Source organism: Natator depressus, chromosome 10 (genome assembly GCF_965152275.1).
Source record: "Natator depressus isolate rNatDep1 chromosome 10, rNatDep2.hap1, whole genome shotgun sequence".
Lineage (NCBI taxonomy): Eukaryota > Metazoa > Chordata > Testudines > Cheloniidae > Natator > Natator depressus.
Window position 1 is genome coordinate 79,616,962 of NC_134243.1, and position 15,245 is coordinate 79,632,206.

The window sequence follows — 15,245 nt, forward strand, 5'->3', positions numbered from 1 at the left end:
CATTATAATTTCTTTTATTTCTTGTAACAATTTTTCTTTTAAATCTAGCAAGAGCTATGCATAGTAGGACAGTTCTGAAATGAATAAGTGTAAATAAACATGAGTGTAAATAAAAAGTGAATTCAGTGAAAGAAACAAAGGTCAACACAAGAATAATTTCACAGCTCTTTGTTAATTACAAGACCATTTGTGTGTTACTTAAATAATCATTAATTTCTCATTTACACTTTCCCTACCTTCCTTTCTACCCTGTGGCTATCATTGTCCTTTTTTCACCTCTCCTCGGTGTCTTTCCACATGTTTCTACCCGTTGTGTAGTACTCATTACTTTAAATTCAGTGTTTTATAACACATGTTCAGAAGAATTTGTACCTTTTTCTCTATTTCTCTGTGTGAGATGGGGCATTGTTTCATACTGCGTTTTTAATGTTACATTGCTTCCCTTTTTAAAAATTGTCCTCACTTCTGACTCTTTCTTCCTTCCCTTCTCCCTCCCTCCCCCAAATATCAAACCAATCCCAGGAATCGCCAGTCCTTCCGGTTGGGGAGTTCTCTGAGCCATTTGTACACTTCATCACTCAATGGTAAGCTCAGTTTGCAAACATGCCATGCCCTCAATGTAAATGATACATGCCATTAACTCTGCAGCTCCATGAGACCTTATGGCTTCCCCTGCATCCTTTCTGAGGCGAGAGGGACTCGGGGGCCTTGGGCAGATGGGGCAGCAAAGCTGAGCAAACTGTTTAAATTATGTAAACGTTATTTACACGAAGGGTCGTCAAAGTACTTAAGAGGGTTTTGCCTGTTTTAATAAACGGCGATGAATCTGGGTGCATTCTTGTGCACAGAGACTAGTTTAAGAATTCAGTTGGGAGGGTTGGGGGAAAGAGAGAATCATATTTATAACTTCATTATTCAGAGCTGCTGGTATTATTACTCATAAAACTGCCTCAATGTTTAGAAAGGTAAACAATGTCCTTGATTAATTCATTGGCTTTCCAGTAAGTAATTTTTATTCTGAGTCATATTTTAAAGTGCACCATAGGGCGTATGTTCTTTCTTCCAAACTGAATAGTTCGGTGGAAGGCACTTAAATTTCAGAGAGAGGGGAGAAAATATTGTTGAAAGAATAAATTTCCTATGCAACAAAAGGTTAAAGCTCTAAGTACAATTCATTGTAGCAAAGATGAGAGAGGAAATGCTTATTGGGTTTTTTTAATGTCTCATTTAAAAAGGAAGCAGCCATTTAAGTAATAAAATGAAGGCAGAATAACTGACATTGAACTTTGTATAAATGTGATGTTTTTGACTAAGATGTTTCCGTTTATTGCAATGCACTGCCTGGGCCAGCTGGTGTAAATTGGCAGGCCAGTGGAGTCAGTGTAATCAATGGAGCTGTGCCAGTTTATGCCAGCTGAGAATCTGGCCCTGCAGCAGTGTTTAGGAGAGGAGTGATTTAGGGAAGCTTTCCCAGTGAAGCCAATGAGGTTAAAGGCACTGAGCCCCACAGAGGATCAGGCCCATAGCTGTCTGCGATGTGGTAGATTGTGCTTTAAGACATTTCAAGTTCTCTAGCACATATTAGGGCCAATGAGCCAAAAACTATGCAAATAAAATGAATATTCAGATATCTTAATATATTATGTATGAAACAATTCCAAGAAACTCTCTCTCTCAAGATTCCCATCGTGTGTGGCAAATGGTATTGAAAATGAAGAATATACAGTATGATTTATCAGTTAATTAAAATAATAAATACACAGTTTGTGTTTATATACTACAGGCCTCCTTTTCGATGGCTAAAACTTACAGCAGGCCCCAATGTTCAGTGATTTTACAGCATAACTAACTGATGTGCAGGAGACTGCACCTTCTTATCCCTTCCAAAAAAATTAATTAGATGTTGCATAAAAAATGTTATTGAGAAAGAAGGGGGGTTAACCTGTGTTAAAATTTCCACAGATGTCAAGAAACGTGAATGATGGTGGATAATAGCCTGGTTTTCCCAAGAGATACAGCTACTTTGGAATATCAGATTAGGACTGTTACCCACCCACTATTCATACAGCTTGGATTACTTGCTAATGTGTGCATTATTTGAGGTACATGTGGTTATAAGAAAGGCAAATTGTCCTTTGAATCATTAATAGTACTATGGCCCCTATTTACTACAAGAATATTTACCTTTTTTTAGATATAGTTTAATATTAACCTGCACAGTATGCAGCTTATTTTAGTATGAGGCATTATTGTCCAAAAAAATTACTTTGTATACCATGTTAGCAGTTAACTCCGATAAGTATTAGGCACATCAAGAGAAGAGCACATCAGACTTTGACTTTATGCCAGTTACACCATAAACTCTGGCTGTTTGGACGTAATCCAATTAGTCAGTAGGCAGCTCCTGATGGTCACCTCAGTGCCATGTTATAGTGCTCCTTCAAGCAGCTAAACTCCGTCTACAAAAGCTAATTGCACCTGTTGCACACAAAACTAGGACTATTTGGATGAGAAACATGATCTTATAAACCGCTTAATGCTCTGTAATGAACCATCAGCCTGCAGAGCAGTGGAAATAAGTGTGAAAAAATTAAGGGAGACACTCCAGGGCACTGCGTGCTACCCTATAGCTGTTTAGTGTTAAAAATTAAACTTTCCACCTGTGTGTATTCTACGTCTGTCCAGCTATATCATAATGTCAAAATGAGAAAAAATTTACCATGATTTCTCAGTTGATTTGTTTATACTGATCACTATCTTTAAAGGAATCCCCAGTAACAAGGATCCCCAAATTAATTTAGAAAATAAGTGGTTCTAGACATGGTAAGAGAACATTCTTTGGAAGTTTGTGGTAGATCTGACCACCTTCTAAAAGTGATAAAAGTGACCCATCGCATTTCAGGCTTGAAATGCTCAGACACACACAACAAGACAAGTAGAAAATCCGTCATATTCTACAGAATCTTCTCATCAGCAGTTGAATACATAACAGTTTTATTAAGGATGCAGCAACCCTGTATGGAGTCAAAAGCTGAAAAAAGAAGAGAGAAATTGATTAACATTTTGGGCACTATTAGGAGCCATGTCTTCAGTTTGTAATTGGTAAAGTTAAGAAGTACATTGAAATTCTAGGCGATCTGCCTGTGTTAAAGGAAGACTTCTTCAGTATTTAAGCATGTGAAATAAATGAATAGTTGTTTATATATAACCATTTCACTTTTATGATACATAGCATGAGAAAGCAACCAAAGGAAAGGCCAGCACCTGAAGACTTAATGGTAAGTGGAACTCCGTAATGTATCTTGAAGTATATATGTTTTTCTCACCAATACTTGCAAAGTTAAATATAAACTTTGTTTCTACGTTGTGCAGCAAAAATACGTTTGCAAAGCGCACACAGAAACCAAGAGTGAAATCCTGGCTCCACTGAAGTCAATGGGAGTTTTGCCACTCTCTTGCATGGGGCCAGGATTTCACCCCAAGGTTACCAAGTTTACTGCATTTGGGGGGTGGAATCTTGGCTCCATTGACATCAGTGGCAAAACTCCCATGGAATCAGGAATTCACCTGATCTTTTCTTGGGACTTTCATGCAGGTATCAATTTCAGTCAAACCGTTTTGAAACTAAATGCAAAGGTCTTTCAGTTTGCCTGTTCAGGGATTACAATTTAATGTCAGTCATTCTTTGTCATCATTTACCACTCAGAACCTTTCAAAACCTGAAGATTGAAAACAGAGGATATGTTCAATGTATTACAGTGTTAATGAAATCCTTCAGGAAATTCCTGTTGTCACTGTTTTCGTTTATATTCTAGAATGAAATTAGATTGGCTGTAGAGGATCAAGTGCATACGTATCTTTCCTCAGAAAGGCTTCCAGTGTCTTGTTTTCGGCTCAGAGGCAGTTTTCTTTGCTTGTAAATGGCATTTTTTAGTCAAGCAGTAATAGGAGAGCTGTTCCCAAACAATTCCCAAGTGGTCATTTGTTTAATGCAGAATGTTGATTTGACAATGCACAAGCTGTTAGAATAATGGTAGTATCTAGCATTAGTAAACAATAATTATAGTCCACTCCTACTAATGTTTCACACACCATTCCCTGTCTTTAAAGTGATATTATGTTGCTTATCACTGCCAGATGTACTTTGTAGTTTTATATAAATGATGATGTTTTTTCATTCTTTGCATTGCATACTTAAGGATAACTTTAAGCGACAGTAACAAGATAACGAAATATACGTGTAACTTACCTCCTTTCTTACTTACATGCTGTGAACTGGGGGCATTGCAGCTGTTCTCCAGTTAGAGACTTACCTCTAAAATTACCCTTTGAGGCAGATATCTTAGAATTCAGACTTGTCTCAGTGTAGGCCCTGCTCAACAAAGCATTTAACTGTGTACCTAATTTTTAACCATATTAACTTCAATGGATCTACTCACGTGCTTAAGTTAGGCGCACCCTTGCTCAATTAGGGCCTTAAAGTTCACCAAAAACCCCTCCACTTTGCATCAGTATGTGTTTGTTACCAAGGATTTAGACAGCCTTATTTTGTCTTTTTTTTTATTAACTTTTGATGGTTGGAAAATTCTTGCCGTTAGTCACATCTGAGAAAACTTGGAACAGGTTCTAGAAATGGAGACACATTTACCTTGTGCATTATTATGCTATGGCTGGATAGCTTAGCTATTAAAACAACGGAATAGGGGTTCATAAAACCTATATCTGTTTGTAAATGCATGTTTCAATGATGCAGTAAGGCCTGCCACTTATAAATAAAACATCTGCAGATCTCACGTACACCCATAAGTATATATGTATGTATTGGTAAGCAATAACACCACTCCAGGGTGTAGAGTCATAAAAATGAGGCCAAAGGGTGAGTGCCTATCGTACTGGGGAAGTGCATATATATATCTCTACAACTACATGCCCTGGAGTATGTTGTTCCTCTTTTAAAATGGTATTTTTAAAATAATTTTAGAAGAGTAGCTATTGGGGAAAATAACTTACTATTTTAAAGAAAAAATATTTTAGTACTCAACGTTTCCCCCTCGTAGTGCTTTCTGTTTAATTAGAAATGGACATACAGCTGTTAAATACACTACACACAGAGCTGGCCTGATGGTTAAATGAAAGAGCAGCACACACTCTCCCCCCCCCCCCCCCCACACACACACATGGAAAATGGTATTTGTGACTCAGCTTGATTCCCCATTCCTAGCCTGACGGGGCTGAGAGCCGCCCCACGCTGTTCTGCAGCAAACTCTGACTCCAGCTCAGGGACCGCTCTCCAGAACAAGTCACAGCCAGCCTTTGGGCTGAAAGACAGTCTAGCGCAGTGCAAAGTTTTGGAGGGCTGTTGACGGGAAAAGAGAAGTAGGAAAGATGTAGGAGTACAGAGGAGAGAGAGTGAGATGGGGGAAAATAACATAAGATTTAGAGATTAAGGACCACATCCTTCTTGCCCTACACAAGAGAATAATCCCATTAAGATTAAGGAAGTGAAGTCATTAGGACTGTTTGATTGAATAAAGTGAGTAGCATTTGACCCCAAATCTTCAGATTGCCTTCAGCATAATGGCTCTTTCCACTGGTCCTGAAGTATACAAACTCCCCACATAACTGTGAAGTATCTTGTGTTGGGTTGGTGAGAAGGTAGCTTTGTGAGAAAGGCATCAGTTTTCAGGGGGGGTTTTAAGGTTTCACCAAAAAAAAAATCACATCTCTCTGGGGCAGAGTAACATGCTGCAGCCTATTGGTGTAGACAAAAAGGATATGTCTATACTGCAGATGAAGGTGTGATTGCTGCGTGGGTAGGCTACCTACCTTTAATCTAGCTACGTGCGTAGCACTGGCAGACCCTAGCACAGGTCTGCAATCAAAATATGTTCCCAGGATCCCCACTGGGATTGTACCGGGGTGGCTAGCCCACACTGCCATGTCCTCACTGCCGCACCAGCTAAATTAAAGCCAGCATGGGTATAACTACCCAGGCTATAATCACACCTTCATTTATGGTGTAGATGTATCCAAAGAGTGTTGGGTTCAAATGGTAGGTCAGCTGATTGTGAATCCTGTAGTACAGTGTTTCCCAAACTTGGGACGCCCCTTGTTCAGGGAAAGCCCCTGGCGGGCTGGGCCAGTTTGTTTACCTGCCGCGTCCGCAGGTTCGGCCAATCGCGGCTCCCACTGGCTGCGGTTCACTGTGCCCGGCCAATGGGGGCTGCGGGAAGCAGCGGCCAGTATATCCCTCGGCCCATGCCGCTTCCCGCAGTCCCCATTGGCCGAATGCATCCCTGAAGGCATCCGATGAAGTGAGCTGTAGCTCACGAAAGCTTATGCTCAAATAAATTTGTTCGTCTCTAAGGTGCCACTAGTCCTCCTTTTCTTTTAACTACCAACTGATTGCATCATCAAAGCCCAGCTGGTGCCTGTAATGATTTATGGGGGCAAACCAAAAACTGCTTCTGAAAATCAAGCTCATGGTGATAAGTAATTCTGGATGTTGTGATCATAAGGTTTTATACATGTGGCTGGGAACTGCTGGTCCTCAGTCAGATTGCTTCTTTAAACCATAATCCATGTGCAAAGAAATTCTCCAAGGCAGAGCCTCTGCCAGTCCAAAATGGTGCACTAGAGCGTTCCCTCTATGCACAACTGAATATATAGCAGTGACTCTCGAAAGTTCTCAAATAATGCACGGACCACGGGCACCAAAACGGAGGGGGCCATGGCCCCATTGCTTTTCACCAGCCATATGGATGAGTGATGAGGGGAGGGGGCGGGGTCTCAGGGAAGGGGACAGTGCGAGGGCCACAGTTCAGGCACCAGGACACCCCCTTTTAGGGACCTTCCATCACCCTGGCATGGATATCCCAAAAGAAGCCATATAATTCCATTTAATGGCATCTACCAAACACAACTGGAAGAAATTTTGCATGATCTCTCTGCTTTTTCCTCAATTTTTCTCCTATTAGGGGCACTGAGACCTTTTTTTTTTTTTTTTTTTGGTAATTGTCTCTTCTGCCTTGTTTTGCATGGTCCATCCTCAAAATCAGGTTGACTAGTTATTATTGCATGTGGGAACCCATGTCACCATAGCAACCAGAGATCCTGCCAGTTGGGGGTGCTGTATGGCTGCCCCATCATGTTTCTTATCAGCCAGAGGAATCAAGAGTGTCCTATAATATACTTACTATCTATCTAAGTACATAAATAGACATCATCACTGTAGTATCAAACACTGTAAACTAGGGCTCCCCAGCTCCAGCATGCTTTTAACTCCTTGATGCTGACAGAAGAAGACTGAGGAAAGAACCACCATCACAAAGATATCATGCCAAGCAATAATGCCTTACTGGATAAATCTACACTGCAATTAAACACCACTGCTCTCCCATGTCAGCTGACTCAGACCCGCAGACATTTGGCTGGCCCCTGGGACCCTCTCACCTTTATATACCATGTATGCAATCTTTTACCAATGCAACCTTCAAATTTTGGATCTTTTCTTGAACACAATGTTCTGTTTTCTTTCTCTTTATACTACCGTTGTTCTCCTCTTAGGACTGCAGATTGTTGGATGTTCTCCATTGGAGAATGGCACTTTTTTTCCTACCTGTAAATTGGCCATCTCCTAAGAATGTACCAACAGGCTGAAGACTCCATTCCCTTTCCTGCTTTCTTGTTCTGTGTGCATTGTGATTTACAGAGCGGATGCACTTAAGCTTTGGGAGTTTGGAAAGCTATGTGGTTAACATAGCTCCTCTTGAGATGTCTTGGTGCCAATCAAGAACTTACCAGAGCAGCTGCTTCACCTTCTGTTGTGGGCCAACCCAGTCCAATAGTCTAGAACTCCAGATAGGTGGCTTAATTCTGGCAGTTCAGTGGGTGCTTTCCTAGGAGAAGATGAGTTTAGCACTAGAACAAAATAGTTCTGTCATAACTGTACTTAATAATCATGGTTCATAAAGCTACGGTTAATTCAGTTATGACTTTAAAGTGAACCCTTTTTATATGAAACCTCAGTCCTAAAGTTCTGACAATATATGCTCATTAAATATCCCGTGACAGTTTTCACTAGAGATGAAGAGGTGTTGGTTCCTGATAGCCTCTCCAAATTCCCATTATTCTGCCTCCCTGAATTCCCATTGTAGGGTCTGTTGGTAATCTTCACTTCCTTACCTAAATTGTAGTGGTGGTTTGCACTGTTAATACAGTTTTTGTGTTACACCACAGTGGTGGGGTAAGTGATATACAGAGTATGGGTGAAATTTTGACCCAGTTAACATCAATGGGGCCAGGATTTCAACCTACAAAATGTTTTGAGGTGAAATGTACTCACCAGGATGAAAGAAGTAACATGTAATCATCCATAGCACCAAGCAAAATATGAGCTGATATTTTGTACTATATACACATTAGTTGTGCTGGATGTCAACATTTTGCAGCCAATTTCATATAATTAAAGGCTGAATGCAAAATGAGATCCTCTTCTGATCCCTCAATTGTTAAATGCATTTCAAAAGCCAACTAACAACATCTGGTATACCGGATCCAACCCAGTGTAACTCCGTTGAAGTCAGTGGAGTTACACCAAGGATGGATTTGACCTATCTTGTCAGGTTGCTGGAGCACTTTATTTTTCAGATTTCTTGGAAAACGTCAAGCCAACGTAGAGGATGCATGAAATTCCTATACAAAGTCAAACTCTTCAGTACGACGTATGTTCTTGTATAGCGAACACTGAATTTCCCTCACAAACAACTAACGTAAATTAATGCCCTTTGGTTAGGGCCCTACCAAATTCACAGCTACGAAAAATGCGTCCCAGGCTGTGAAATCTGGTCTTCTGTGTGCTTTTATCCTATACTATACAGATTTCATAGGGGAGACCAGTGTTTCTCAAATTAGGGTCCTGACCCAAAAGGGAGTTGCAGGGCGGGTCACAAAGTTATTTTTGTGGGGTTGCAGTATTGCCTCCCTTGATTCTGCGCTGCCTTCAGAGCTGGTGGCCAGAGAGCAGTGGCTGTTGGCCGGGTGCCCAGCTCTGAGGGCAGCGCCCCGCCATAGCAGCACAGAAGTAAGGATGGCAATACCATACCAATGCCACCCTTACTTTTGCACTACTGCCTTCAGAGCTGGGTGGCCGGAGCGTGGTGGCTGCTGACTGAAGGCCCAGCTCTGCAGGCAGCAGCGCAGAAGTAAGGGTGGCAACACCGTACCAGGCCAACCTTCCTTCCTTCTGCACTGCTGCTGCTGCTGCTGGCATCAGCTCTGCCTTCAGAGCTGGGCTCCCGGCCAGCAGCGGCCGCTCTCCAGCTGCCCAGCTCGGAAGGCAGCGCCACCGCCACCACCAGCAGCGCAGCATTAAGGGTAGCTGCACCGCAACCCCCCTTACAGTAACCTTGCGTCCCCCTACCCCCCCAACAACTCCTTTTTGGGTCAGGACCCCTACAATTACAACACCCTGAAATTTCAGATTTAAGTAGCTGAAATCATGAAATGTATGATTTTTAAAGTCCTATGACTGTGAAATTGACCAAAATGGACTGTGAATTTGGTAGGGCCCTACCTATGGTTAAGCTCAGTCAGTGTGCCTTTTCTTTGGCCCACCCACCCAAAAAAAACCCAGTTTTTTGCCTTGAGGTTATGGCATCAGTTTCTCAGTTTATACAGGAACATATGCAGTGATTTAATTATTTTAAAGTATTTCAAATTAACCAACTTCTCATGGAGGAAAAAAAAAGTCATTTTAGTGAGCTATGAGAAAAGTCTTCCTTCCTAGGAGAAGAATGATCTTCATAATTCACCAGTGGAGACTCTCAGCGGTATTCTTACTGTGGCTGTTCTTTTATCTCTAACATGCTCTTTCTTTGAGTGTTGTGTGAGTCCATATACAGATACAGACATGGAGTCAGATTAAATAAAACACAATATGCTGCTTGAACATAGCAGAAGTCTGCACAAGATATTGGAATACCCCTAACAAACAATTATTCTGTGCAAGGGAGAAAAAGAGAGCCTAGTTTTAATAAAATGGTGGATTTGCTTGCTTTTTTTCATTTAAAAAATAAATATATCCAGGGTTTCAAGGCTGACTCTGCCTGGAATGGGTACATGTTTATCTAATAAGATAGTTGGATGAGGTTATGCAGGTACAGTTTGAACCACACACATGTACTGTACATGTGGGTATGTATTCACTCACTGATTTAGCTCAGGATGCTGTCTGTGCATTTACGGTATTTTTCAGACGCTTTCCATTTCTAAGCTCTATTTAATGGAATCTATGCATAGTAAGTAATCAGGTCAGAGAGAAGCAGCATCCCCTGTTTGAGATCAATCGCTGGCTAATACTTTATCTAGGCCACTTTATTATCTCATGCTGATTCCATTCCCATTCTCCTCCTCCTTTGTAGCATGCACTTCAGCTGTGGTAAAAGTACGTATCGCATACATATTAAAAACATATACCCATTCTATCTGTATGTAAATGTGTGAGACACAGCTGGATATTGCAGGAGTTTGATTTACTAATAGTTATTATCTGTTCTAGCTGCTCAGTGGCAAAGAGAGTTTCAGAAAACAAGCTAGCGCAGAAATTGTCTTTATGATATCCCCTATTCTGCCTTAGTGATTGTTGAAAACCCTTTTCTTCTTTGGGTGTAAGGGTGGCCTTGTGTTTTGCAGATTCCATGCACTTTTCAGAGCGTGCAAGCAGAACTGTAGAATTTCCTTGTCGGGTTTACGACTAACGCACGATGGAATTATGCTATGCCTCCTGTGATTATTTTTTAATGTAAGTGATTTTACTGAATAGAATGGGATTTGAGACACCAAAAGCCATGTAGGTAGCAGTTATTTCTTTGCATTTTATTTTGGGTGCATAAAAGGGCACATCCATGGTGATGGAGTTCAGATTTCTCAAAGAAGGGTCTGGTAGATAGGTGCAGAGCTTTTGGCCAGGAACCGATCAGCGTTGCAGCAAAATCAATTTAAACTTTTACATTGAATTAACTTTACATAAATATGTTAATTTTTGTTTTGGTCTTTTAGTTAAAATTCTCACTTGTAGCTTTTTTAAAAAAAACAGTCCAAGCAATATATATTTTAGGATCATTTCTGTTTATTTATTTATTTATTTATTTATTTTTGCTGATACTTTATTGCTTAGTGGGGAGTAATGGTAAATTATATAGTTTGTATAAAGAAAAATATTAACTACTGAAAATCATGTTTTTCCTATCACAGTCTTAAGTTTAACAAACAGTCCCTCTATCACAATTTCAGGGTAATAACCAGAATCGGCTCTCTGGTCTCCTTAGGTGCAGTTAATAATTTTCAGATTGATAATTTGTTTCTATATTTTATTAAGTTTTCTTAAGGTCATCGAAATGTGAACTCTCTGGAACAGATGCTGTTTTGCTTATATTTCCCCAAATACAGTAGATTGAAAATATAAGTATATAAACCATGGACCATATAAAATAGTAATAATAATAAACATATTATTCTGAACTTGGTTTCTGCTCACTGAATTTGCCTATTGCATATGACATACAGTGAAGATTTTAACTGCACTTTAAAAATTGAGGGAAGAAATAATATAATCGTATATGGCTTTCCTGTTAAAACATCTCTGAGTAAAAGCCAAAACAGGAACCAATTGTGTGTATTTATAAACAGGAATCCACCAGCAAGTAATTTTACTTGAGCTCTTTAATTGCACAGAAATACAACAATGGAAGCATTGACTGAACGCTTGAGACAGTTGTAATTTTTTTTTTATGACATTAACACTTGTGAAAGAACAGAGGGCTGTCTAACCTTGGGAAACAAGCTTTGTTTTCCACAAACATGTCTAGTAAATCTTTTTAAGAGAATATTATAGATAGATAAAATTTACCTGCCATTCCCTGATCACAGTGAGTCAAGAGTTTTCAATTCTTAACCACTTACATACAACTTATTTTACTGGGAAATCAGTCAGTACAGGAATCTCCTATCATAGAAGATTTGTCCTGTGTCAAATTGTCTATGCTTGAACTCCTGATGAATGGCTTTGTTTGCAAGCATTTAGTCTGTCCTCTGTCACAATGATCATAGTTCAGACCATGACAAGGAGAAACTCTGGTAGACACTAAGCATATTTAAGATGTGATAGGTCTGTCTTCGGGTTTCCTAAGGAAATGAGACAGACCCAGGCATTGTAGCTGACACAAATATGAGAAACTTTCAAGCTATCAGGCTTCATCTTTTGTGGACAAGAGGTTCTGGATGAAAACCTGGCTCTTAAGTCAATGGCAAAACTTCAGGATTTCATCCTCTGTCTTTAGTGTCTTTTTTTTAACCATTCATTGTACATTAGTCATCATTTTCATTGATCAGTGTAGCTCATAGTAGTGGGGGAACTGTGTATTATTTCAGGTAGTTGTATAGGCCAACCAATTCCCTAGTCCACTTCAATAAATAAATAAATAAATAAATCTGTCGCTATTCATGGGATATAGTTTATTTCTAATCACTTGAGAAATCACCTGTTAAAATCCAGAAATGTATTCCATGAGTGTCAGTGAATCCAGCAATTTTAGAAGAGCTAAGCTTGTGGGAAGGTTAACTTGCCAGCATTATTAGAATGACTGCATTAGATTTGTTTGGTAGCTTCCACAGTCCCATTGTTTGTATAACCAGTCACTTTTTGCAGAAAATGTGAGAATCTAACTTGCTCTTTCTAACATGCCCTAGAGCTTCAGAATATCCTAGTACTTTTCAATGGAATGTGGAAAGAAATAGCTTGTATGAGACTTTAAAGTGTATAAAAATCTAAGAAACCAAGAGAAATGAATTGGCAATAAGCAAGAATGACATCGTGAATGTTTCTGGTAAAATGAATCTGACAACTCCCAACCAAGAATCTATTGGACTTGAGAGTTTGTTTAATTTGAGGGGCAAGTGTCTTGTACAGGAACTTAAGAATAAAGCTATGTCTACACTACAGCAGCTCAGCTGCTGCACCGTGCTATAGATGCTTCCTACATTGACGGAAGAGTTTTTCCCATCCATGTGGGTAATCTACCTCCCTGAGTGGCGATAGCTCGGTCTGCGGAAGAATTCTTCCATTGACATAGCTGTGTCTGTAGCCAGGATTATGTCATCTTAACGATGGTGTTCAGGGGTGTGAATTTTTTCAGACCTCTAAGCAACGTGGCTAGGTTCATCTAAATTTTCAAAGTAGACCAGACCTAATTGGAATTCTTACTAAGTTTTTCTGCGGTTTTTCCAGTCCCATCAAAATTATTTGAAACCTCATATTTTGGTACTGAAATTGCAAATCTATCAATTCAGCTTCATTAAAGGTTTGTTTGTTTGTAGTGGGGTCTGTTGTTTTTTTTATGTCAACTACTTTTTGTTTTTCCCTATGTTTAGAAGAATTTCAATTCACGGTTTACAACAACAGTCATATGTGTTGTTTCCCATGCTTTGTCTTTCCTGTATGTCTGTTCAAAATCATGTGTGCCGTGTTTTTGGAGCCGTGTTGGTCCCAGGATATTAGAGAGAGACAGTGATGAGGTAATATCTCTTATTGGCCCAATTTCTGTGGATGAGAGAGACAAGCTCTCAGGCTACGCAGGTCTCTTCTTCGGGTCTCTTTGTAAGCTCGAAAGCTTGTCTCACTCACCAGTAGAAGTTGGTCCGCTAAAAGATATTACCTCCCCCATCTTGTCTGTTCAAAATCATGTCATTTCTGCCAGTCCTACAGCAGGGCTGGCACACAACACTGATTTGTTAATCTGATAATTTATTTAATCCAAATAAAAATGGAATTGCAAATGGACTCAGTCACTGCATAGATTTTAAGCTTTTTAGGATAAAAGAGTGGATCTTCGTATCTCTGTGCAGTGCTTGCCACAGTGAGGCCTGAATCGTGATTGGAGCACGTAGGTACAGCTTCAGTGTAAATATTAAATAATAACAACAGCTGCCTATCAGTGCAGTATACACAAAGCAAAAGAGAGGGCTGTGCCTCTGAAGACTTTCTGAAGACTTTCGGTGACCTGTATGCTTTGACTCCAATTTTGCAATGGGATGCATGCCAGCAGATTCTTGTGCACAAATCCAGTTGCAGGATCAGGGTCTGAAGTTGTTTAGAAAAAAAAAAAAAATCAGTTAATACTACTTTTTTAATTTGTGCAAAAATGCATATAAATAGGGGATATTTTTCTACTTAAGAGGGCTGCTCTGAAACATTTTTAATTGGATTTTCATTGTGATTGACAGCATTTGATTATGACAGTAACTTTATTTGGCTGGACTGTTATAGCCCTCTTGTTCAGATTTTTTCCATCAAAGCTCTTTTTTATCCACTGAATTCCCTGTAGAGTAGCAGTGATTGTGAAAGAGCCTTTTAGCACCTTTGTTGTAGCCATCCCTGGTGATGATTGGACCCAGCTGGTAGTAGATAAGAAAATGTTCCTTTCACAAAGAGGCTGTGTCTCCTGTCTCCACGGTTTCAATAATTTTAAGAGCCCCAGAAACCTGTTGAGGATTAGAAGTGGCTTTAGATGTGAAATGAGTGTTAAGTATTAGTAATCGGGAGATTAGGGCCCCGGGGACAATGGGAGATAAACAACTGCAATTAAGGCAAATCTGCCAGAGTAAACAAAATTTAGAAGAAACAGATGCCCTAACCATTTTGGGGGATTGATTTGAGGGCACCGAGGAATCGATTTTTGTCTTGTTTACACTTTCAAACCCCTGTGATAAACTGAGAGGCTAAATATTTCATACAGTCTGATTTTAGTTAATTTTTTTCCCAGTCCTCACAGTAGGCCTACTCTCTTCTAACAGTGACCAGGCCTGAGTTTATTCAGCATTCACAGGGAGCAGCTAATTGTCTATGAAGGGCCCCTGTGTTTAAATGGGCTTGACAGAATTTAAATTTTGTTTCAATCAACCTCTGTGCTCACAGCCTGCTCCAGTTTCTAATTTTTAAATTAAACATGATTTTTTAAGCTGTGTGCCTCTCCTCTGGAACTCTCTGCTTTAACTCCCAATGAAGGCAGATGCTTCAGCACTGGAATGTGCAGGTTTATCCAGACAGTAATAGCAAAGTACTTCTATGGAAAAGTTCATTGTCTCATAAATGTGCATCTGCCTATTTACAATTTAATTGGCGCTGTGCAGATAAATCCTCGGCTCCTGTAAATTAGCAGAGCTCCACTGACGTCTGTTTACACCAACTG

The 15,245-nt window shown here is 39.9% G+C and overlaps 1 protein-coding gene across 2 annotated transcripts in view; it reads left to right on the forward strand.

The window, feature by feature from the left end:
* MAP2K5 (mitogen-activated protein kinase kinase 5) overlaps window positions 1-15,245 on the forward strand; it is a 194,704-nt gene that overhangs the window by 154,682 nt on the left and 24,777 nt on the right. For both annotated transcript variants that reach the window (XM_074966609.1, XM_074966610.1), the window contains exons 20-21: window positions 523-584; window positions 3,233-3,278. In XM_074966609.1, coding sequence (XP_074822710.1) covers window positions 523-584; window positions 3,233-3,278 — 108 coding nt within the window. The remainder of the gene's footprint in view (window positions 1-522; window positions 585-3,232; window positions 3,279-15,245) is intronic.